The 24,172-nt window shown below is 32.7% G+C and overlaps 1 protein-coding gene across 1 annotated transcript in view; it reads right to left on the minus strand.

The window, feature by feature from the left end:
- bru3 (bruno 3) overlaps positions 1 to 24,172 on the minus strand; it is a 221,721-nt gene that overhangs the window by 64,708 nt on the left and 132,841 nt on the right. The window contains exon 2 of the mRNA XM_068776633.1: positions 4,242 to 4,321. Within this exon, the coding sequence (XP_068632734.1) occupies positions 4,242 to 4,321 (80 nt within the window). The remainder of the gene's footprint in view (positions 1 to 4,241; positions 4,322 to 24,172) is intronic.

Consider the following 24,172-nt stretch of genomic DNA (forward strand, 5'->3'; position numbering starts at 1 on the left):
CATCGTTGTTATCACACAGGTATCTGAGGTACATGATTACCAAAATGATTTTACTAAAAAAAGTCATTATTAATATTATTTCAGTAGAAGGGCGTCCGTTACTTGATATAGATTTCCGCGACAGATTTCCAATAAGACCGTTTGGAAAAGGCTTGTATCCAGATTCATCTAAAGTCCATAACATGGACGCCTATATGCTGCGTTTGCCGGTCTCGTCAACTCCAGAACCCTGAACCTCCAGTAGTGATTGGTTCTTCGTGCTATAAGGCGTGTCCGCAGCTACATCAATTAACACATGTGCTGGACCATATTGGTTACTTTCGCTTCGATTCGATCTCGTAAAGAAATAACCCTTTCCAAGCCTGGTTGCATTTTTTGATCGCTTGCTATGTGGTCCGAAGCGACAGCCCCACAATTCTATATCCCTACCACATATAAATGGTAAAAATATATATAGTTTTAAGTAATACCTCTAATATATGACATAAAAATAAACTATTAAAATATAGATAAATAAAAACATTAAACCTCGTTTCTTTTCACGAACGATAATAAAAAGATCAAAGGCGCGACGGTCATAATCAGGAGACAAACACCCAAACACCATGAAGCAAACAAATAAAACGTCCATCACGTCGCTCAGTACACAGACGTCAATAAAAACGTTGCGACGTCGCTTCAAACAAACAATGTACGCTCCACGGCGTGTACTCCGCGTACGATCTATGGAGTGTACTCAACTGCGTACGCTCCGCGGCGTGTACCCCGCGCCGCGCCGTCCGCCCGTGTTTAACTAACACACTTAAATATTTGTCCATCTGTACGCAGCGTTCGCAAACAAGCACTTGAAATGGAACACGAGTTGCCCAGTGTTGACATCGACATTGTAACTTCGATGTGTTTACTGAAAACACGCTGTTGCTACGGCCCACAACGCGTCGCTACGGGGAAGTCCCTCGATGATTTCAATATCCAATACGCAATGAATATTCTGTTGCAAATTTTTTATTTTATTGTCTTTTTATCTCACAAGTTATCGGAATATGTAATTGGTTATTACTTCTCTGTTGGCCTGTCAATTAAGTGACAATATATACTTATATTGACAATAATTACAGAACGACCGACAACCAATTAAGAGATTCATTGAGCCAAATAATTTCAATTAGTTTCAATAGAGACTCAATTTTTATTTAAACGTTCGACGGAAACTCCGAGTAATAATTTTTAAGAAAATATTTTACCTAAATTTTATTCATAAAACAGTTTATTCAATATATGTATTTAGTTCTTTGAGATATCGGAAAACTTTTTTGTGGTAAGGCATTCTTTATTGTTCTATGAAAAACAGAAGATCGAGATCGAGACTTTATACATTTATTATTTAATAATATTTTTTCGCTATCTTTTAAGGTTTTATTCATGTTCGAATGTCACAGTGTTTACTCGTAGTTGTTCGTGTTAAATTATCCAAGTCCTTTCTGAACCAGTTGGTATTTAAATTCTTAAATTATTTTTAACTTATTGTTTAAATATCGTCAGAAAGAAAAATGAAAATATGTGATAACGTAACGAAAAAAAAACGATGGGCGGTTTTATAATTCGAGGTAATTTCTAATGTGAAAATTATATTATACAGTACAAATACATACATTAAATTATTTGTACATAACGTACTAATTATGAATACATCCTTTTTCTACTTTTCAGCTGATGGGCGCCCATTGCAAGGTATAGGCCTCCCCCAAGGGTAGCGACCTGTCGGTCCTTCAGGCTCGAGGTCATTACTCGAGAACCTTTCGATTCCAATGGCCATCAATAGTATGAACGATTTGACTCGCCCACTCAGACCAGCAATTAGTCGAGCTACTTCGGATCTTCTTATAACTGATCGCGCAGCGGAACACCGAGCATAGCTCTCTTCATTGCACTCTGGATGACCAAAAGCCTTATGAGGCCCGTCGTAAGTGATCACGTCTCGTATTCGTATATCATCACCGGTAACACATTAGTCAAAAACCTTCGTCTTCAAACATCTTGATATTTTGGACGAAAACAATTTTTTAAGCTTCCTGAACGCTGTCTATCCGAGTTGAATTCGGATAAATATAATAATTACACCAAAATACATTACATTGACGTTACAAATAATTACAAAAGTTTACGAAACTTGTTTAAATACGTATAATCAGAAACAATATAGTTATTGATATCAAATTTTGTTAGTAAAGACAATAAAGTTGACATCACATTTTTTAAAACATTATTAAGGTCATTATGTCAAATGTGTTTACATTATCTGTTTTGGTGCGTCGTTAAAATATTTATTTAGTTTGTTTTTAAAAGGCATTAAGCGAATATATTATCTGTGATTATAATAAATTTTGATAAGAAAGACACACGTTCAAGAGCATCTATTCGACATGTAGTATGTAGCAAAGAGCGGGTAAAATAAATAAATGAAATTTCGATTCTTTTCAAAATAAAAAGATTAAACCTCCCAACATTTCGTTTCAACATTAACTCGATGAAGCGTGGGACGCAAGTGACTGAAATTTTTAGAGAGCCTTTTCAGGTACGCGAACATCGTTTGGAATCTAAGTAAATTAGAAGCAACGTCTGGAATGCCTAAAGTCTCCCCTAAAAGCCTTATGCCCGTTTCGTCTCTAACGTTCCGTGGACTTGAAGTTTCAATTGCAACAATATGGTTCGAAACGGTAAGTGATAATGTTTGGAATGTTCTAAGTGACGTCACTGTCGGAGCGCTGTGGAAGTTTCTAGAGCTTTCCAGAGCTTATCGACGTTTAGTGTCGTCATATAGCTTGCTGCTACGAATGCGTATGTAGGAAAATATATTTTCTATTTTAAAACTATCCTGTTTAGACATAAAATACATTCAGTTGATAGAAATTCATTTTACACACATATCAATAAAAAATTTGGCGACGGGATATAGATCGTAATACCCTTCAATGTTATATTAGGTTATTTACTGTATTAATTGATTAAATTTGACTTCACTTGATTTTATATTTTGAACGAAATATAGAGATCGGTTATGACCGTTAAGAGAAAAATACCAGAGAAGCCTGATTTAGAATACACTTGTATGAAATTGAGGCTCTCTTTAATATACAATAACATCCCCCAACTTAAAATAAAGCTATTTAAAACGGATTTAAAAAGAGCCGACAGCAAATTCATTTATGAATTTTATTGATCATTACTTATACGAACGTCCTTAAAATACAGGTGTTTATTCCTGAGCTTTTATGTCACTTAAAAGATCCTTTAACATTATAATTATACTGGATGCCTTACGTTCACAAGCTAGATAGATGTTCTTAGCAAGGACGTCAGAAGATGCTGAGTGCAAGCTTTCCAAACGGTCCCATTGGAAATTTTTGGGGAGGGTATGTCCAGCTGTGAACAACCTACGGCTAAAATAACAATGATGATAAAGTGTTGGAAATGAAAGATGAATATAAGAAATTAAAAATTAAATTAAAACGCCATAATTTTGTCTACAAATCCTTCACGGGTCTGAGTGTACGAATACATTATAAAGTTTAACAAGATGTCTTAGACCTTCCTTTTGTTAGTTTTAAATCTAAAATTAATATAATTTTTTAAATAAATCTTATTATATCATTCAAGGATTTCTACTTAATCAAAATGTATGAAATTTGATGTGATGACTCATTTGCATGATTTTATTTACAGCTCCTGTTTTTGGGGACATCTCGCATCTGCTTTGTGTGGGGCATGGACGTTACAATTTTGATTTTTTTAAGTTTTATATAGATAATATTTTTTCTCCTTCCTTTCGTCATAATTTCCTTTATTCATCGCGTTTTGATCTTTCACACATCACCTTTTTTTCATCTATATTCTTGGTTATTTTTGGTTTTTATTACATTTTCTTTTTGATATAGTAATAGTTAAAATTCTTTTGAAAAGAGTAATTGTTGAGTACGGCTCTACACAGTAGATCATTCCATTTAGATTCAAAAGTGCGTATAAATGATTACTTGAATAAAGATATTTTGTATTAAAAAAATCGAACGCAAAGATCATGTGAATTATATTAATTTTAAACGACAAATCAACTGAAAATAATTATTTAGTTAATAATAAAACGGGGTACATTTCATTACATCTAGTATTCTAGATGTTACTTAAGCAAATCGGTTGTTAAATGAGTATAAGTTTAGGTAAGCTAAGTTAGCGGGAACGCTTACCGGCATAGTTTGACTTCCGTGCAAGCTTGTGATGGCGGCCTGGGCTTCTTGGTGCGAACTGAACTTTACGAATGCACAGCCTGAAACAAACGAAATTAATTTACTTAGTGTGCGAACACAATATATCACACGTGATTATTTATCGAACAGGTTAATCTTTCAGAGCTTAATACAAGAGTCTTTAGTTGTAATTTTAAGGTGCAATTTCGACTTGTGCGAATTATAAATACATAGGTTTACTTTATATACTAGATTACTTTCAGAGTGATTATTTATTAGTGTCAATTAATGTATCCTATCCAAAAATCAATGTAAATAATAAATAACATAATGATAATATAACAAAGAAAATCTTTTTCAAAATTTGAATTACCACATATTAAAATTAAATACTGTTTACTTTCATTTAAGGCTTTTCACAGACAAAAGTTATTTATTTATTTACGTAAATGCTCCTGTGTTAAGTAGCCAAAGACAATATGTTTTCAATAATTTTTTTTACTAACTTTTTTATTTTCATTCTCATACTTTATCCTTCACATTGTATTATACACATCTTTCTTTTATTCGTCACATTCACTTCCATTCCAAAGATTGGACAATTGAAAATAGTTTTAGAATGATCACTTTATACAGGTGATTGGAAATTCGTATAAAAGTTTAAGTGGGGTAAATTTATAGCATTTGCTTTTAATTAATGTGTGATATACCCTGTATCTGGAATACACAATCTTGGTAACTCAGGAATCGAACCCGCGACATCGAAGTCTCAGTTCTCCTACTGTTGAGCTATCACTTCTTATATTTATATGAATTATTCAATATTAATAGATTGTTCGTAATATAATTTCATTTTTTTATTATTGTAATGGAATAGGCGTTTGTCTTTCATCACCCGATGGAAAGTGTAGATGAAGACAAAGGTGGTACACGCCCATCCAAAAAAAACCTATTCACTCTACTCTTAAAGGCTCCAGAATTAATTTAAGCTTTTGTTAAAAAAACTGTTCAATATTACTTATATAATGCAGCTCTCTCTCTCTCTCTCTCTCTCACTTTCTTTCTCTCTACCTTTGAAATAATATATCCTATCGGCTAATTCTTAGCTCGCGAGTCCCGACGAACGCAATACTTCAAACGAAGAAAGAATACTCGTCGTCGGACTTCGAGTAACACGCCACAACGGGGCACACTGCTCTACTGTGGGATCTCTTTATAATATTATACCTGCATTAGTATGAATTGCCGTATCGTATTGTCAACATCAGCATTACGTAAAAGCATTATGGATAGAGGATTAATTTATATAAAAAGTCTTTTATCTTCTCTATTTCTAAAGTTCTACATCTAAAATATTTATATTTAAATATAGAATTCGGTGTAGAGAACGGCAAATATTGTTTTTATGCGTATGAAGAATTCACTGTTTTTATTCAACTTTAAAAGCCTGTTCTAGGAATGAGGCAGTAAAATGCCTGGATGAATAAAAAATTGAAAAAAACCTTGACGCGTTGCAGTGATATCGCTCCATTTTTCAATAACAAGGTGTCAGTGCAGTGGCCGTTGCGGTGGGGACCGCATCAATCTTGGTCCGCGCAGGTAAGGAGGGAAATAATGGAGGACAGGGGGCGGTAGAAGGGAGCGTCCTCGTAATGACGACTGACGCCCCCCCTTCGCTTATGAGGATAGGATTACTCAAAGCTACTTGGGCCCACAATTAAATCAGTCACTGAAACTCCGACTGATTGTAATCATAGATAACAGGTAATCAAGCTTCCTATCTTCATCAGTCAATAAGACAGTTGTCTTGTACATTTTTATACTCAGGCTTAAGTTTGAATTATTTTTTAATTTTATTTTACTTGACAGATATACTTAAGTTAGATTTTGTTTCATCTATATAAATAAATTAAATTGTAGTATCTGTTTGTGATATTTAAAAAAAAAACATATGAATACATACGTTTCACAAACATAAAATTTACGTCTGTCTGTCTGTGATTTTGACGGGACATACTGGCAGGTAGCAGATGTAATAAGGAGTGATTAAGGTTAGTTTTATTTTAGAAAAATTATTATGGCATATATAATAATATTTAAAATTTAAAGAAACAAATGTGTAAACTAAATAGTTCTTATATTAATTTTGAAGCGGTAGAAGTCACAGGCGCTGCTAGTTATAAATAATAAATAACATTTAATAATTTATTTATTGAAATATAGAAAGAAACAGGTCTCGAATAATAATCTCAGAAATACCGAGTTATATTATTACTAGGTCACACAAATAAGTATAGTAGAGTAGTAATAACATGAGTCAATTTATAATGTTAACAAATTTACATTCGATGCAATGTTAATAAATTGATTTCATGTTTTAATAAAGAAAAAAATAGCGATACGTATACAGTAAATATATTTTATTGTACACGCTGGAAAATATATTCGTCGTTGCACAGTAGTAAAGAAAAAAGTACAATGGGCGGTCATATCACACGAGGCAATTTCTTACCGACAACCATAGTATGGAAATAGTAGAAGTATAAATGAACACACATATATAAACATACATACACAATACTTAAATAAATAAATTAATATAAAAATAATAAGCTGTCTTGGATCGCACTTGCCTAAGCAAGAATAAAGAACTAGAGAAAGAAAGAAATTAATTAAAAGATAAATAATCATAGGTCTGGTAAATATTTTTTAACGATTTTTTTATAAATATGTAGTTGACTTAGCACGTTTTATACTCAGCGGTGTCTCATTCTAAAATCGGACGTGAATTATTAGAACAGTTGAATGGTTCTAGGTGTAAAACGTTCAGTTTCGTTCCGTCATTTACGTATTAAGTTAAAAGTTTATTTGTTTCTCTTGAGGCCTGCTCCAATATGACGAATCCATGACGAATAAAATACTAACTTGCACTAAATAAATTTGTGTGAAGCGTATGTACATATTTGTATTTAAAAATAGAATTTTTAAATTCTATTTCGGTCGGGACGAACCATTTCCGATCAGCGTTGTCTTTCACACAGAGCTTTATGTTAAAAAAAATATACTTCAAAATCAAATCCTCCGAAGCTGAAATTCGTTAAAAAAACTTTTGAAAAGCTCACGCCGGTTGCATTCGAATGTTTTCGAATCCGCGACGCCTCGGTGCTGTTTATTCGAGATTGCCTTTCGTTATATTTTTTACCGGATTAAAAGCTCGGAGCTTTTTTGATGGGCGCCTCAAATAAATTAGGGCTCGTTCTTAGGCCGCGCCTGCGAAAATACCGACAGCCGACCACGAACACAAAGAGCTGAATGAAAGATTTCTTCAGCCAAATCCGGTTTCATTCGTCATTCATTCTTCTCTTTCTTTTCTTTCGTTCAGTTTTCTTTTACTTTACAGTCAGATTTGATTTTGTAGTTTTTTGATGTTGTCAATTAATTTCTGTACAATTATTTAACCCTTTCAGGACCATAAGGTTACGGTACCTTATTTAATCAATTTAGCTAAATGTAATGAATTAATAGGCATCCTAAAAACATAATTTATACAAAAAATCCAAAAAAGTTTTACATTTTTTTTGGAAATTAATGGGACAAATATGTCCCTATGGTCGCTAAGGGTTACTTTCTACTTAAACATATAAATTTTGGTTTACTTGTTGGTAAGTCTGTTTTGTTGTAAATAATGTACATTTGTTACTTAGTGTACTTTTTTTTACTTGTTTATGAATAATATAAATATAATAGGGCAAGTTATTTGTGATACTCGGCAAAACAATTCCTGTTGTTAGATGATTGGTTGATGATTAGATGGATTGTTTTTTGAGACGTTGAAGGTTCAGGTGATTCTTGCCGTTGAAGAGTCGTTGTTTCTTCAACCTCGACATCAAATACCCCTTGGTCATCATCCTGTACTAGAAGTCTTTGGTCTTCGTCATCAAGCACTAAGTCATCTTCCTCGTCGCTATTGTCACCCACAAAAATTTGAAGAATTTTATTTTTTCGAAGTTAAAAAACTCCACGTCCCTTACGAAACATATTCTAAGAAAAATATGAATAAGAAAATGATAGCATTTTGGTATATCACCAGGTCAAAAGTTAACAAATCCCGTAAAAAGTATCCCTTTACGCCGACAGGGACATCCGTGTCCCATAATCTTTATAACGATTTATCACACAATACAACATAAATACATTACTACTGAATGTTTAGAATAACAATTTACTTACCAGGTAATGATAATTTGACACTGTAAAAACTTGAGAAGCGCTTTTACAATATCAATTATTTATTCCAAACAGCAGATCATTCGGGCCAAAAGAACTCTAACGTTCCGATGACGATAAACAATAAACGGTGTTAGTTATCCTATATTGCCAGTAAAAAATAATAAAAAGGTACTTTCCGAAATATTAAAACAAAAAAATAATTTACAATGGTTACGTAAATATTTAAATAATCCATGATTTTTGCTTGGGACACCGGCGTCCCCGTGGTCGTGAAAGGGTTAAATAAAAAATAGCACGTAATCTGAACCTAATTTTAAATAGATTTTAAATCCCTTTTTAACTAAGTTAATTTAATTGAAACTTGATAAATTTAAGTTAACACAGTTTACACTGAAGGAGCGACTTATCACTATAACCGGTTGAAGAAATTGGACCCATCAAGAGCGAGATTCTTTGTGGAACCTGGTTATAAAGCAGTATTATCAGGTTCATATATAATTTATTTTGATTTTGAGAGGTGTCTGGTAAGGTTAAGGTGAACGCTAATGCAAAACAAAAAATTCTCCCTAAGATCGTCAGCCCAGATCGTCTCAATCGCCTGTAGACTCGGAATGAATAAATGAATAAATCCATGTAATACCGTGAAGTTATATTTCTTAGTGTTACATGGTATTTTTTACTTAGGAAGTTGTTAAATGCACTAAGAGTAGAAGTCTGTATGCAGACAATGTTTATAAGGTGTTAGATGACTCCACTTTCAGATTCAACGACAACGTGCTCATATGAGCCGATGAGGTTTTTGTTTATTAACTGTATAACGGTAAAATTTTTTTTTTTACAAAAAAAGCATCAATGTTACTGTTTATAAGAATAGAACTTCATAAATCGCGATTTATATTTTAAGGAAACAAATTTATGGTTTATTTAATATAACCTAAAATTTTTAATAATTTTTTTGACATGGTATACATATACAGGGTGATTGGTTTTAGGTGTACAAGTTTAGTAGGAGTATAAGCTGTCAATTAATGCCCAGTAAATCCTATCTAAAAGTCTATGGTTTCAGAAGTAATAAATAACTAATGTAGTAAGAAAAAGCGATTTAAAATTACAATTTTCTATAAATTTAAATTTAATTATTGCATACTATCTGTCCGTGTAGACTTCGTACTGTCAGAATTTATTAGTCAATTGTATTGTAATAGAAAAAAGTATACCAATGTATTAATTTAGAATGATCATTTCATACGGAGGTGATTGGAGATAGGCTTTCAAGATTTATGCTGCCGAATAAGCTACATCTTCACTCATTTAAAACTTTTACTTGTGTATGTAATGAGATATATATTATCTGTATATATAAAAAGTCATGTAAAATGAAGTTACAAAAAAGGCAAAACCTAGCAGAAAGTTTATTACTTGGTTTCAGCACAGGATCTTAAATCTTAAAATCCGTAAACTTATAAGGAGGTATAATAAAGGAGATACGGTAAACATTGCAAAAAGAATAAGTGCGAATCATTGGCAAATAAGTCCCCGAGGTAACCTGGCTCGTTGCCAAGGATCTGTTTATCCATTGGTAAACTTACAGATCGGTTTTTATCGCCCCAGAGGCCTTTATTGCGGAGTCGATATTTTCACATCGTCGCGTTAATATTATTTGATAATATTACGCATCGGAAACGTTACATAGCTTCAGAAGTTCGTTTCATTTGATCTTTTATTATCATTTTATTGTTTCAATGGGTTATTAAAACCGTGATAGAGTAAACAGGCTTATGTGTGTATAAAATTATATAAAAAAATTTTACACTTTTTTTCTGATCATTCTGTATAAACGGATCACTATGAAATATGTAACATTATTTGATTTTTTTATTGCATTTTATTTTATACATACTAATGATTATAATCAATGTTTGAAATATAATTCATTAATATGTTAGTGACATTGATAGTTTTTAGAACTGGCTAGTTAAGAAATATTTTAAAATTTGAAAATAGAAGTCTTCACGTACGTTAGTATACATCGTTGTATCATTTATTTTTACAAAATGGCGGCAACTTTAATACCATGATTCTGCGTCATTACTGAGACCGAAGTCCAAAATTTCCATCGTATTGATTGAAGGATGGAAATATTCACGTCAGGCGTACAAGATAATATGTCGAAAGTTTTTTGTCGATGGCGAAGTGAGTCGCTCGAAAGAAAGTGTTTCATGTTTTAGACACACGTCATTCGGCACACAAACATTTGTGTTAGTGTACAATTACGTTATTCTCTTTTTAAATGAAAATATTAGGTTTGATTTCGAAACGTATTTTGACCACGTATGTAACAAACGTAGAGGTTTAAGTTTTCTAGATGGGCCTATGAATTTGAATTGGATTAAAATTGAAAGAGAATTAAAAGAGTTGTGAGAGGAGAGTAGATACAATAATATAACTTGGATATTATTTTTGGAACTACAAATAATTTACAACAATAGGGTGATTTAACTACATGATTAAACAAAAAATCGTTCAAACCTCAATTCTCGCTACGACTTTAAATAAATTAGGAGATCTGCAGAAGATTGATTCTTTTGCAGATTTAACTAACGTAGCTCTAAAAATTTCTCGTGGCAGCGGGCGGTGCACACCGCTCGTGCAACCTGCAGCCTTAAATAAAAATTAAGGTCGAGCAAAGAAATGAACAGGTAGGATAGCATAGGAGGTAAGAACACATATATATAAATAACTGTGATAAAGAAAAAATACATATCCAAATATTAGAACTTCATATAAATGCTTCTAAAGGAAAAATCAAATAAGAGTTGTAAAGGAAAATGTATAGAAGGATAATATTAAATGTTTAAAAGAGTCATATTGTAAAAATGTTGCGAAGGATGGAAGGTGATGCATTAAAGTTATATAAATAAAAGCAATAAAAATTGAAGAGAACGTGAAGGGAGAAAGAAGATAGAATGTCAAATATGACGGACAAAATAAGAAACTTAGTGAAATCAAAGTACCTGTCCTAAAAAAATGTTAGGAGAATGAGAGGTCTCCAAAAATGCGATATAAAAAAATCGATCCTATTGGAAATCCATAAAGGCAACTCATTACCAGAAGCAAATGTGAAATAATGATTATAAATAAATAAATTATGTATAACGAGTCTTTTCAATATAATCTGTAAAAGACGATACGTGTGTTAATGGTTGATAAAACATTGTATTGTTAGACTTGTAAAATTAGTTAGAAAGCAGACTGTATGTACAATGTTGCCAATGTTTTTCCCGAATCCAATGAGGTGAATTGCGTTGAAAACTGGCAAAATTTTAACGTGGAACACGAGTTGATAATCAAAGGTGGTTAAGTTGGTGAAATTCGATAACAGCGAGCGCCCGCGCCTCGTATTTTCCAATCCTTCATTTCAAAGTTGTCCGTATAAAGTTTCCGGCGCGGAGCGAGTTTGTAAATGCACCGCGCGATGTAAGAAAACTAGTTTCTTTGTCTTTCTCACTGATTACCGAGTTAGGGATGTTTACATATCGCGCATGTTAGAAACTTTAAAAAATTCCTTCGCTAAATCTTCATTTTCTGTGCACCTTTTTGTGGCATTAGCTTTTGCCAATTTTAAAAAGATGTTAATTTAACATACGTACATTGTTTTTCTTTTTTTTTTATAAATTCCAATTAAAATTTACAAATTATATTTTAAATGTCGTCTTTGTTTCAGCCCATAAAAGATTCCTTGCAATGGTCGTTGCGTTGGCGTCTTCTAAAGATATCTGTAGAGGGATATATCATATTCATCACGCTTGACAGGGAAATTGGCGATCGCGGTGTGGTATTATTGTACGTAGAGAATGTTGCTGCATATCCTCTGGAAATATGTTTGTGAGCAGTTCCATATAATTAATGCAAAAATTGTGAATTAGTACCGCGGGATTCGACACCATCCAATACCTACGATTGCAAGTGTTAGAGTGCTCTACAAATAGTTTACTGCTGTTTTTAAATTAATGTATTCGTAATATATTTTATTGTTTATACTTTATTAAGTCTTAATTATAAAAAAAAAACTTATTCAATATGACATGTAGCTTGAAAGAACGTAATAATTAATAGTAAAATTATCTATGCAGCGATGATATATAATAAGAAAAAAAAATAGTTCATACTTTAGAGTGTTATATATATATGTATATATACGAAGTAGCTTGTTATAAATTTTTCTTAATGGAGTGTTCAGAGCATATAACTTAAATGATTTAACTAACTTAACTAAACATAGCTTCATTTTAATTTGATTCAAATAACTATCAAATCGGGAAATTTTGGGCTTATTTATATGTATGTGTGATAACAGTAAAAAATATAGTAGGAAATCATATAAGTAAATAAATAAAATGACAACGATTGTGAAAAAATCGCATATAATTAGAGTAAATAAAACAACAGGGCGGAAGTAATTTAAGTGTCAATAACGGAGGCGAGTCTGTCCGTCGCGTCGGTGCCGCGTGCCGCGCGACAATGGAAATGCGCGGATACTGCGCGACCGTCCGCTGACAAGTGAGAAGTTAAAACTTTGCCGGTAAATACGGAACTAGCTGCTTACATTTGGCGACGTGTGCCGTGAAGTTAGGCGCAATTTGTTAAACCTTTATCACGGGAACACGCAGTGTTCAGGGCAGGTACCTTGGCTCGCAGCCAGACCGTGTCACTGAACTTACAGATCAGTGTTTATCGCCCAAACGGCCTTTATTGTCCGTCGATGCCGGCGTCTGCGAAATGTTTTCGCGTTCGATGCGCGGATGTCTCTGGCTGTATGTATCGGAAACATTAAACTTTTAAAACTTTTGCACTCGACCGATACATTTGATATTTCTCGTGCGCGTACCTGCATTGTTATGGTTCGAAAATATTATACAATGTGTGTGTTATGTTTAAATATATTCGCTAAAGTAATGCTCTAATTTAATAAATATATTCAATTCACATACGTAAAGAAATCATCAAACTAAAGTTAGCACGAAGTATTACTTTGGGATATTAAATTAAAAAATCAATATCGATGCTTTGTCAATACGGGAACTAGCGACGTAAAATAATTTATATATACATATACACATATAAACATACATATACACATACACATACCTATACATATATATATATATAGGTACGGTATACGTATATATTTACATATATACGTATTTATAGAAATATATGTTTATATTTTACATACTTTCAACCGATCCTATTGGAAGTGTCTGAGGAAAGGTATATGTGCAGCGGTAGATGTCTTACGGCAGAGAAGAATATTTGTTTATTGTACAATTTAATTATAAAATAATCTCTATTACTGTCGGTCACACATATATGTTTTATGCGTACATTAATTATGTTATTCGTTTCATAATGGCCTGTATACAGTTAACAATTACATACCGAAAGGTAAGGCGAGGGTGTAGCATTGTAAGGCGGTGTATCATAAATCTCTGGCTCACGGTTGGCAGTTACGTATTTCTATTGAGAACAACGGCGAAATGTCACGCGTACAATACCCCTCATCTACATTTTGATGCGAGTTCGCAACTCGGGGAATATCAATTGGGCGAAGCCGAGCGCCGGTTAATGCGTTCTTAGCCTTTGCGCGCATGAAAACGACGCGATTGACTACATTTGTGAGGTCGCCGCTGCATTAGCGATTTCAATTGTCACCGTAAACATGAATGCACAGAAATTTCCTTCTCTATTTTTGAACGTTATAGGTATAAAGGTTTTAACAGTTCTACTGACGATCTATGAGAGGCTCCACTGGTTAGAAACCGTTCAAGTTTTTTTTTGTTTTTTATAAGTAGTTTCATATATTTTTTTTTCAAAATTATTTTTAAAAAATTCTCACGTTTTACGGCGGTAAGGGGGTTCAGGATGAAATTTTCAATCTAGACGCCTTTCTCGCCTTGGGGCGAGATGAAGTTATCTAAAAATTGTAATTATTTATTATAGAAGATCCAAAACCAACAAAAGCAAACAAGAATATAGGACTTGCAACGTCGCGATTCTGCCAAAGCCTCCTCCTCTCTTCCCGCCTTAAGGCGAGAACGGCATTAACCTGTTAAAGGGGTGAATACATTTCGTTTGTTATAAAATAATGTATCGTACAACCTATACAAAAATCAATGATTTCAGAACTAATAAATAACTTAATTATAACTTTATCACTTGTATCCCAGCATTAGAAGACAGATATACGATCATAGGTCACTGATTTGATTTCCAGGATATAATCATATATAATTCATACTTTCTGCTTTAATTATATAGGATTTCCACTGCTCACAATTAAATTTCTAGAGGATGAGCAGCGATCCTCTGCATACAATAATACCACACTGCGATCGCCAACACGAAATGGCGATTATGGTATATCCCCTCATAGATAAAACGTTAACGAATACAGTAATAAAAAAAAAACATATTAAATTAAAATATATATATAGTAAAATTATTTATGGTTTACTATTTGTTTTTCTATATATACTGTTAGATTACTGGTAGTATAAATTATATGCAAATAAAGTTATTGGCCTATCGCATTTTTATAGAAATATTAATATAACAATTTTCGAAGTAATCACTTAGTATAAAGTTATTAGAATTATACGTGAAACCTTTAAAGTATTTTGTTGAATAATATGCTATAACTTTAAATATGTACAAAGATCTTTTTATATTCTTGCTGGTCTGTGGTCAATTCTAACAAGGTCTTTTGAAGTGCTACGAGATAGCCTGATTCTACAGTTGAAATGTTGTAAACGATAAATAAAAAGTCAGTTTCAACAGTATATTAGAATAATAATATTCCTTGTAATATATTTTTATAATAGAAATTGCGGTAAACGGGTTTCAAAGTAAAAGGTAAAGAGCTTTATTGAAGCTAAATGAAACATCTTGAAAATATTTATTCGAAAACGGAATAAGATAATTGATCAAAGACGTTTTTTTTTTTGTTCTCGGTAAGGCATTTGTCGTAGGGCGCGCATCTTGTATCTTTGACATGCGTCAACTTGAGAGAGTAAACGTTTGTTGAATTTGAGTGAAGCACCCCCATATGCCTCAAAGGGTATTTCAATGATCCAGAGCGGGAACTTCTTGCGTATTCTTTTTATATTAACTCCTACCGCGGTACTCTACACGAAGATAGTCATGTCTTCTTTTTAATCTTTTAGTATTTTCAAAGCATACTAGCTGATCCCGCAAACGTTGTTTTGCAAAAAAAAATATTTTTAATTTTCAATTTAAAAATAAGGGTTGATCGTAGAGGGGTGAAAATTTAGGGTTGTATGTATTTTTGTATGTTGTATCAGAAAAAAATAAAAACAAAAAATTTCGTCGAAAAAAAAAAAAAAAAATTTAAGGGTGAACAACCCTTATCACTTAGGGGTATGAAAAATAGATAGTAGCCGATTCTCAGACCTACTAAATACGCATATAAATTTTAGTAAAAATCGGTCAAGCCGTTTCAGAGGAGTTCAAGTTCGAACACCGTGACACGAGAATTTTATATATTAGACTGGATATTCATTGTCGACGATTTAAAGACCGTTTGCCTTTCTCTGGTAGTTTGTGTGTCAATTATATAAGATTATATCGCGGGAATCGCAGCAGCGACCTACCACTGCAAATCTGAATCCTTTACCGTTGGGCTACCGTTGCTCAAACTTACTCGCTCTGAAATACGATGCATTTTTTCATTAGTTTTCAACTGGTTCATTGTGGATAGTACGAAGCAGCTAGTTCATCGATAAAGAAACCATATATATAGTCAATTGTAATATTTTAGTTAAATATATATTCCGTGGAATATTTTTTGCGTCATAAATTGTATTGGAGTTTATTCTAACATCGTGCCTCTCGGTGTTGGCGCCGTCGTCTGAGGTCTACCGAAGTTTGTGCCGCTAAACTGATAACAACTCGAATGAAACACTCTGAGCCAACTTCTGTTCACTTCTTATCGGCGCGAGAATTCGTTTTCTCTTAAACGTCCTCAAATTTTTGACACTCAAAACGCGGCTTTTTTGAAAATGGAACTGATTACACTGTGAAGGTTTTTGTCTTATTTAAAATGTTGATTTTAATGTTTTGAGTTACAAAAGTAAGTTTATATACGATGATGCTAATGCAAGATAGATAATTATAAGATTTTTAATATTAAAAATACAGATGAAAAAGCTTTAACGGGATGAATGGACAGCTTCTAAGCTGTCAATTAATGTACGGTAAACAATATCAAAATATCAGTTATTTTAGAAGTAATAAATAAGCGTTTTAAAAGTTTAGGTAACTACGAGTATATTTTTAAATTAATTATTCTTTACTATTTGTCAATGCAGACATCGCACTATCTGTAGTTATTGGCCTATCACATTCCAATAAAATTAATACAACAGTGATCACTTTATAGAGAGTCATTAAAAATATTGTAAAAGAATTTAAAGCTTTTCGTTGACGAATGAGCAAGTTGAATGTACAATCCTTTAAAAACACCTATCAATAAGCACATTTAAATTCGGAAATTAAAAATAAATGTTGAAAAATAGACGTAGTTATATATCTGTTATTTTATTAAAGATAAAGATAAATGTAAAAGGTAAATACATAAGGCAGAGATAGAGATAAAAATAGTAACATATGGACAAAGACAAAAGATAAAGGATACAGATACAATTCATCTATTCAACATTAGAACTTTTAATAGAAATCTTGTTTATCGATTTTTTAACTTTTATATTTGACTCTACTATGCTTCGCAAGGTGTTATAGTTGTGAAGAAGAAGCAAGAAGAAACTTCACGACACATTTTTAAATAGTTTAACAACACAGATTATTGTTTTGTTGATTAGTCTTAAAAATAAAAAATGTAGATACATTAAAAAATAATAGTTACTAATTTTTATTTGTGTGATGTGAATAGCTTTTAACAGAAAACAATAGGTTGGTATAAAAGTTTTTCTGTGTTATATATCTTTAGTCTGTGGACCTAAGTGCCCATTGCTGACAACCTTTTTTCACATTCTCATCGTAATAACTTTTCTCAAGCAGATCAAAATTTTCGTAAATAGAATACCGTTTGGTTTTAACATCGATCTGAAAATGAGAACACTATACTCAAGGTTTCTTTTTAATTATGTTTTGTAATCAATCCATGCTTCAGCATAACTATATTCAGAATAATAATATTATGTTTTACCATAAAATATATCGATTTGTTCGATCTACTGCAGGCTTCAAAATCAACAACACAATTTTCGGTCTAAAAACACTTGGACTAATTTAATTCCTCTCTTACTAAAATAAAACTATAACAAAATTAACATAGTGTTAATTTTGTTATAGTTTTAATTTACAAGTAACACATTTTCTGTTTTATTTTATAATATAAATGTATTAAATTCCTTCAAAAGATTCATACCTTTTTACGGAAAAAAAACTAAAGAGTAAATGCATTGTTATACTTTTATTAAGGTCACTTAACGTTATCAAAACCAGCCAGATACAGATACGTCCAAAGAGGTTTCAATGAAAATTTTTTAGTCATAAAATATGACTCTCTTTTTTGTATAACCGATCATTGTTTTAAAGTTTACATTTGAATATTATTCTATTTTATGTATCAAACAAAATAAAAATCGTAAATTTAATTAAAAATACTTATTAACATATTTCAGATGTAACCTTTATCGTCCTTACCAGTCGCTATAAAGCATCACTTGAAACAATAAGGATTTCGCGTAGGTTACTGTGACCCTCTAGGGAATAATTAATGTTATACGGTGAATATTAGCTTTTCAATTAGCTATCTTTTAGTGCCTTAATATGGCTCTCCAGTTTCTAGCGGAGCGCTCGGGAGGAAGGGCGAAGAGTGGGGGAGGAGTTGGGGGGGACGAGGTTAATTCTTTGCCCGTAGCTCGAGGTACATGTAAGACGATAGTTAATTAAATCCGCACCCATGAGATTTATCCCGCGGGTCGAGCTACCTCCTAAGCGTTGTCTATAAAACATTATTAGGTAGAGCATAAGAGGGCCTCTATAAAGAATTTTCGTAGCGTCGAAAAAAAGCTTTGAAACTGTTTCTTTATAACCAACATGCAACAAGAGTTTCTGTTTTCAAAAAAAGATTCCATTTAGTCATTTGATTTACTTTTAATTTTAATTAAATGGTTCGAATAAAAACTTTTTTGTTTTTATAAATCTTTACTAAGGATTAGCGCGTAGTAATAAAGTAAACATGACACTTTTTAAGGTAAGGAATCGAAGGATTCACGGGATTACCGGACATAAACTTCTAATTACTTCTGTGCAAGTATCTAACTAATCTAATTTCTCCTGAGCAAGTATGTACCATATTTGATCTTCGTCGTCGCTTAAGATCAAGCGAAACAGGTCAAATGATTCTCCTATTAACCAAAAAGAAAAAAAACTGTTTATTGTATACTTGTTAGCGTACAAGAATTGAATAGTATAGTTTTTGTTGAAGAATGTTCACTTAGTTTGCTATGCTTTGATATTGGGTAGCACCGTGACTTGAAGTTACTAAGTTTCAATCTATTTACTTCTTTACATTACTTAAGAAATTTATCGCAAGAGCGTAGTTTAATTATATATAGATATATTTTATTAGACGGAAATTCTATATCGTCATCGTCGGCCCATACAAGCTGCATAGCGTACGGTGGCAAGTAGAGACCTCACTCGAAGATATCTAGGGATAGATATAACCAGCCATTTGGAACCAAGTAATGTTAGATTTATAAAATGCATTTTATAGTGTTCAATTTAAAATGTTTCATATATAAGGTATACTGGCCATTATTATTATTAAATAGTCAATTTAACATCGTCTTTTAAGTTATTGCAAGACGTAGGCTTCCTCAAATATTCCATAGATATGGAAGGATATAACATAATTGCCTCATTTGTCAGGTGGGTTGGCGATTGTAATTAGGTGTTATTATACGCAGAGGATGTTGCACTCCATCCTCTGAAAATTTGTGTGTGTCAATTAGTGTAATAGTGTAGTGGTAATTCTATATAAATAATGAATTCTATGTGATTTATTTAAGATTGTATCCTGAGAATTGAACCCGTGATCTACGATCGCAAGTCAGTGATTCCTCTACCACTGGGCTACCACTAATTTAACTCTATTCGGTCCAATAACGACGTTCTTTATTGGATATTAGCTTCTATTTACATGGATTATAATTTGAATAAATAAATAAAAAAATTAACTGAATAAATTTGTCTTTGATCAGTTTAGTTTGGTAAGGTATCCACAGACTCAAGGTATCCTCAAGGCAACGTTGTATTAGACGTCCTAAGTCTAAGCCGTTTTACGAGAGTAGCTTTCTTTATGTTCTCATCGGTAGTCTATAATTTAATTACATGTTGATAAAGTTCATCGTAGATCCCTAATTGATTCACACTCTGTGTTTCGTACTAATCGGTGTAAGATAACTCCTGAAGATGCCCCGTAGAGGAAACATGTGTTGAGTGATTTGACGGTGGCAGTTGTGCAATTCGCATTATTTGCCGCATTCGCATTTATCAGCGGGCTGGCGGGCGGTGCACTTTGTTGCACGACTACCACTGCATGTGCGGAAGTGGCTAAATATTGGTCCTTTTCTTACTTAGGATGGACTTCCGCAAGGTAACGCCTGATTTCATTAAACGATATACTCAAGGGAACATTATAAATGATCTAAAATGGGATTTTTTTTAAAAATAAATAGATTAATAGGACGATATTTGATAAGAGACATTGAGGTTTGCTGGTTTGGTTTGACTTGAGAATATCTTTATAGACATAGCGTGCTCAAGGTGGCCAAGTTGTGAACTTTCAAGTTTGAATCTCTTTGCCTGAGTGTACCTTGTTTTAAGATCTGAACAGGACGCTTATAAAGTCGTTGTTTATATTCCTCCCCCTTATTAACCATGATTCACTTTCCTAGTTCTTTGTCGCGACAAAAGACCGCCGCTCTCGAGTTCGTGCGAGATCGCCCTTTGTTCCATCCAACTTACATAACAACGTCCCGTTCCAGACAGAAACAATGGACACTCGAAGACGTAATTTTAAACTTTATTAGATCACGTGTTCCTCTATCGCAGTCCGAATTCGAGGACGGTGCAAATTGTTTTATTGAAACGGCATCGACTCTTGCTCCTATATTTTCGTAAAGCAAAATATTTCTTATTTATAACGAAATAAAACTTCAAATGTAGTATAGATTGTTACAAAGCTTTCTTCTTCTAAAATAACAATGTACATAAGGTTAAATGTAATACTATGAAGGCTATATACTCTGATGTAATGTATTTAAATAATCTTGTAATAAATTTAAGAAGTTCGTTAAAAATAATTTTAAAAGTATCTTATTATAGTGTGAAAGATTTTAAGTAATAAAGCTTGGAAGTGCATTGTTCTACTACTGTGTTAAGTATGTTGTAAAAGCGACTCTTCTAGAATCATGGTGTGTTTTAAATATTCATAGCTACAAGATATAGAATGATATTTTAAGGTAGTTCAATCTGTTTTTTGGTCTTTTTAAATTAGGGTTCTCTGGTATTCGTCCCATGAAACAAAAGTAGAATGTTTAGTTGCAATTAATAATTGTAACAATTTCTTAAAAAGCGTGATTTCAGTAAAAATAACTTTGTTGCGTTGATAACAATGAACTTCTTATACAACACATTCTATTGATTTTTTTTTACATGCAACTAATAGATTAACAACGTCTTAAAAGATCGAAAAGCTCCGGCGGTTAAAGCAACAACTTCCTCCTATCTATTCGATGCATTTATGTAATAACATGATAAATGTATTTATATATGTATTTAAAATAATAAATATGATAATTTCAAATACTAATTTCACCCCAAAAATTACTATTTAACAATCAAGTGTTAATTTTTTAAAAACTACGCGATTTTACAACGAAACCACAGTGATATATATTTATTTATGTTAATATTTATTTCGTATACAAGATGGTTGTGATCTTGATCATCTAAGCAATAGACAGTCGACTAACTTTACATTTATTAACTTACTATTACTCTTAAGTTACACTAATTCCATGTGCTACGCGGCCTACGTACGTAGCAGTCTACGGGCGGCGCTACGAACTGAGCGTCAGTGTTCCCGCTATCAGCAATTTGGAGCGTTTGTTCCAGTTTGCCATTTACCGATTTACGCACGATTGGCGGGCCATAAAACGATGGAAGTCGGAGGGTGGGATGACGTCATCTGTGTAAACTTGCAGCTACCAAGCACTCGTAACTTATCGAAAATTGCTTCGGTAGCTTCGCTATCTCCCTTTCTCATCCCTGAAATTGCTACGCAAGGTTATTTTTATCCCTTTCATCCCCTATTACTCGAATCTCTTTGTTTTCGAGTAAACGCTTATAGCTCGTAATCTCTAATTCGTGTTCGATTATTTAAGAACTTAATACCGTTTGCTTTTTTTATGTCTACATAATTTTTTACTTAATTTCTCTTCAATTTCGAATGGAGTGGAAATTTTTAATTGTAATACCTTAAAATCGTTTGTTATACTTATATTATATAATGTAATTAACCTGCGGAGAAAAATCAAGAATGACAAGAAACGTAGACATACGTTTATCAAGTACCTTACGTGCTTACAGCGACAATATTTAACAGGTGTAATTAGCAGATAGTGATGATTCTTATTACACTTAAAGAATCTATTTTGCGAATGACCTTTTAGGTGATGAAAATGCTTCAAACAATGTGAATTGCTTTTATGATAAATGTCTATTTTTGTATCAATTTCCACTATATTTAATAGTAAGCTCGAGAGAGAAGTTTTTTTAAGTGACCGTAAAGCATCTTCTATAACAATATATTTATATATATATATATATATATACATATATATATATATATATATATATATATATACAGGTATGGTCGTCTGTCTCGTGAGCCTATTTATATTATCTGTATATATTTACCAATAAATAGCCTTTACAACTTTATATTTCTACCTACATGTGATGTGATATCTATTTAATTTTATTTTAATGTCGTATTAGAATAAATAATGTTGTAAATGAGTTCGTGTAACATTTGAACCAGTTACAACTTTTCATACATGCACCGTACGAAGCGGAATCTATTTGATCCTAACCTCAACTCAGAAGTCGAACCATCGCGTGACCTGCAACCGTTGTTATAGCACAATTGCCTCTACCGAGCCGTCTTATTGTACACCCGACCGCATAATTACTCGGCCCGATTCGACACAATTTAAACTAATATCGTTTTTATTGCGATGCAATAACATCTGTTTTTCCTTACTTTGTTTTATAAAGTTGCGGCCACTTGCGCTGCACGCTTCCGTACTGACACCTTTATCTCTAATCGCTCTGGCTTAGTTACTGTTTATTGTGATTAAGTTTTCAAGGAATCGAGCAGGTGTTGACGGCTTGTATTAAGAGCTATATAGCTTTTAAAATTATTAAATAACGAGCTTTTCTGATTGCTAGGTTAAAACGCTAGTTATTTGATCACTGCCCAGTTGTTATAAATTGTGAGCGCAGAATTACAAAGGAAAAAAATAAGGAATAAGAATTAAAAATAGTACATCGAACGTTCACAGCTGGATCCAAACATTTTCAATAGTCCTCATCCAACGGCTTTCTACGAACTTAACAATGTCGTCTGTCTACTTTATAAATAGATATCAAAGGTTGCTAATGACGCTATGATATATTCTAAAGGTTATTTTAAATTTAAAAGTTTCTTGCATCTTGATTCTTATTATATTTAGATCATGCAACGCACAAGTGGATAGTTATGTAAAAAAATTATAGCACAGGCCTACGACGAAAATTGATTCTTCACATCAATTAATTATAATCAAAACTGCACCGTCCATCCATACGCGTCTGTGTGTCTGTTTGTGTTTATGCATATCTTAAAGCACACACACATATATATATGTATATATTAGTCAAAGGAAACATCAGCCAGTGGTTGTAGGTCAATATTCTTTTCAGAAAATATAAGTATTTTTAATTTGTTTATAACTACTTCTCGATATAAGATTATGTTGTAAGTTATGTTGGATATAAGTTAATATATAAGAGATAGTTAGGCAGGTTGCATGATGGTGAATAATATTATTTAAAGGCACTCCGCTCCGTACAGCCTCATGTAATATTAATACATTATTAAGGGAATTAATGTTGGTATAATATCTGATTTATTATTCGATATACACGTAATTCATGGATGCAATAACATCGTATGAAGTATTTCTTTGTTTATTCTTCATCTTTTAAGTCGATCGACGACCACTGCTATGCTTAAGCCTTAGTTGGGGGCTGCGTCTACCGCTTTTGGGGTCACTGAGAGCCTTTCGGTTCAACACCATATATATATTCCCGTGTTGAAAAAGAAGCGGATTTAAAACTTTAAAACTTAATTTCATAAAAATCAAAGCAGTACTTCGTGCGAACTTTATTTTGACGATGACTTTACGTATGTGAATTAATATGCGATGAAACGAAAGATTAAGAATAAAAGAAAGTTGTAGTAGGATTGAGGTTCAATTATCATATCACAAAGATCACTGACGTCGCTTCAAGAGTTAGTCGTCTGAAGTGGCAGTTCACACACA

The sequence above is a fragment of the Battus philenor genome, unplaced genomic scaffold (genome assembly GCF_028537555.1).
Source record: "Battus philenor isolate CCGP_79_NKW_IND1 unplaced genomic scaffold, ilBatPhil1.0.hap1 SCAF_12, whole genome shotgun sequence".
NCBI classification, from domain to species: Eukaryota; Metazoa; Arthropoda; class Insecta; order Lepidoptera; family Papilionidae; genus Battus; species Battus philenor.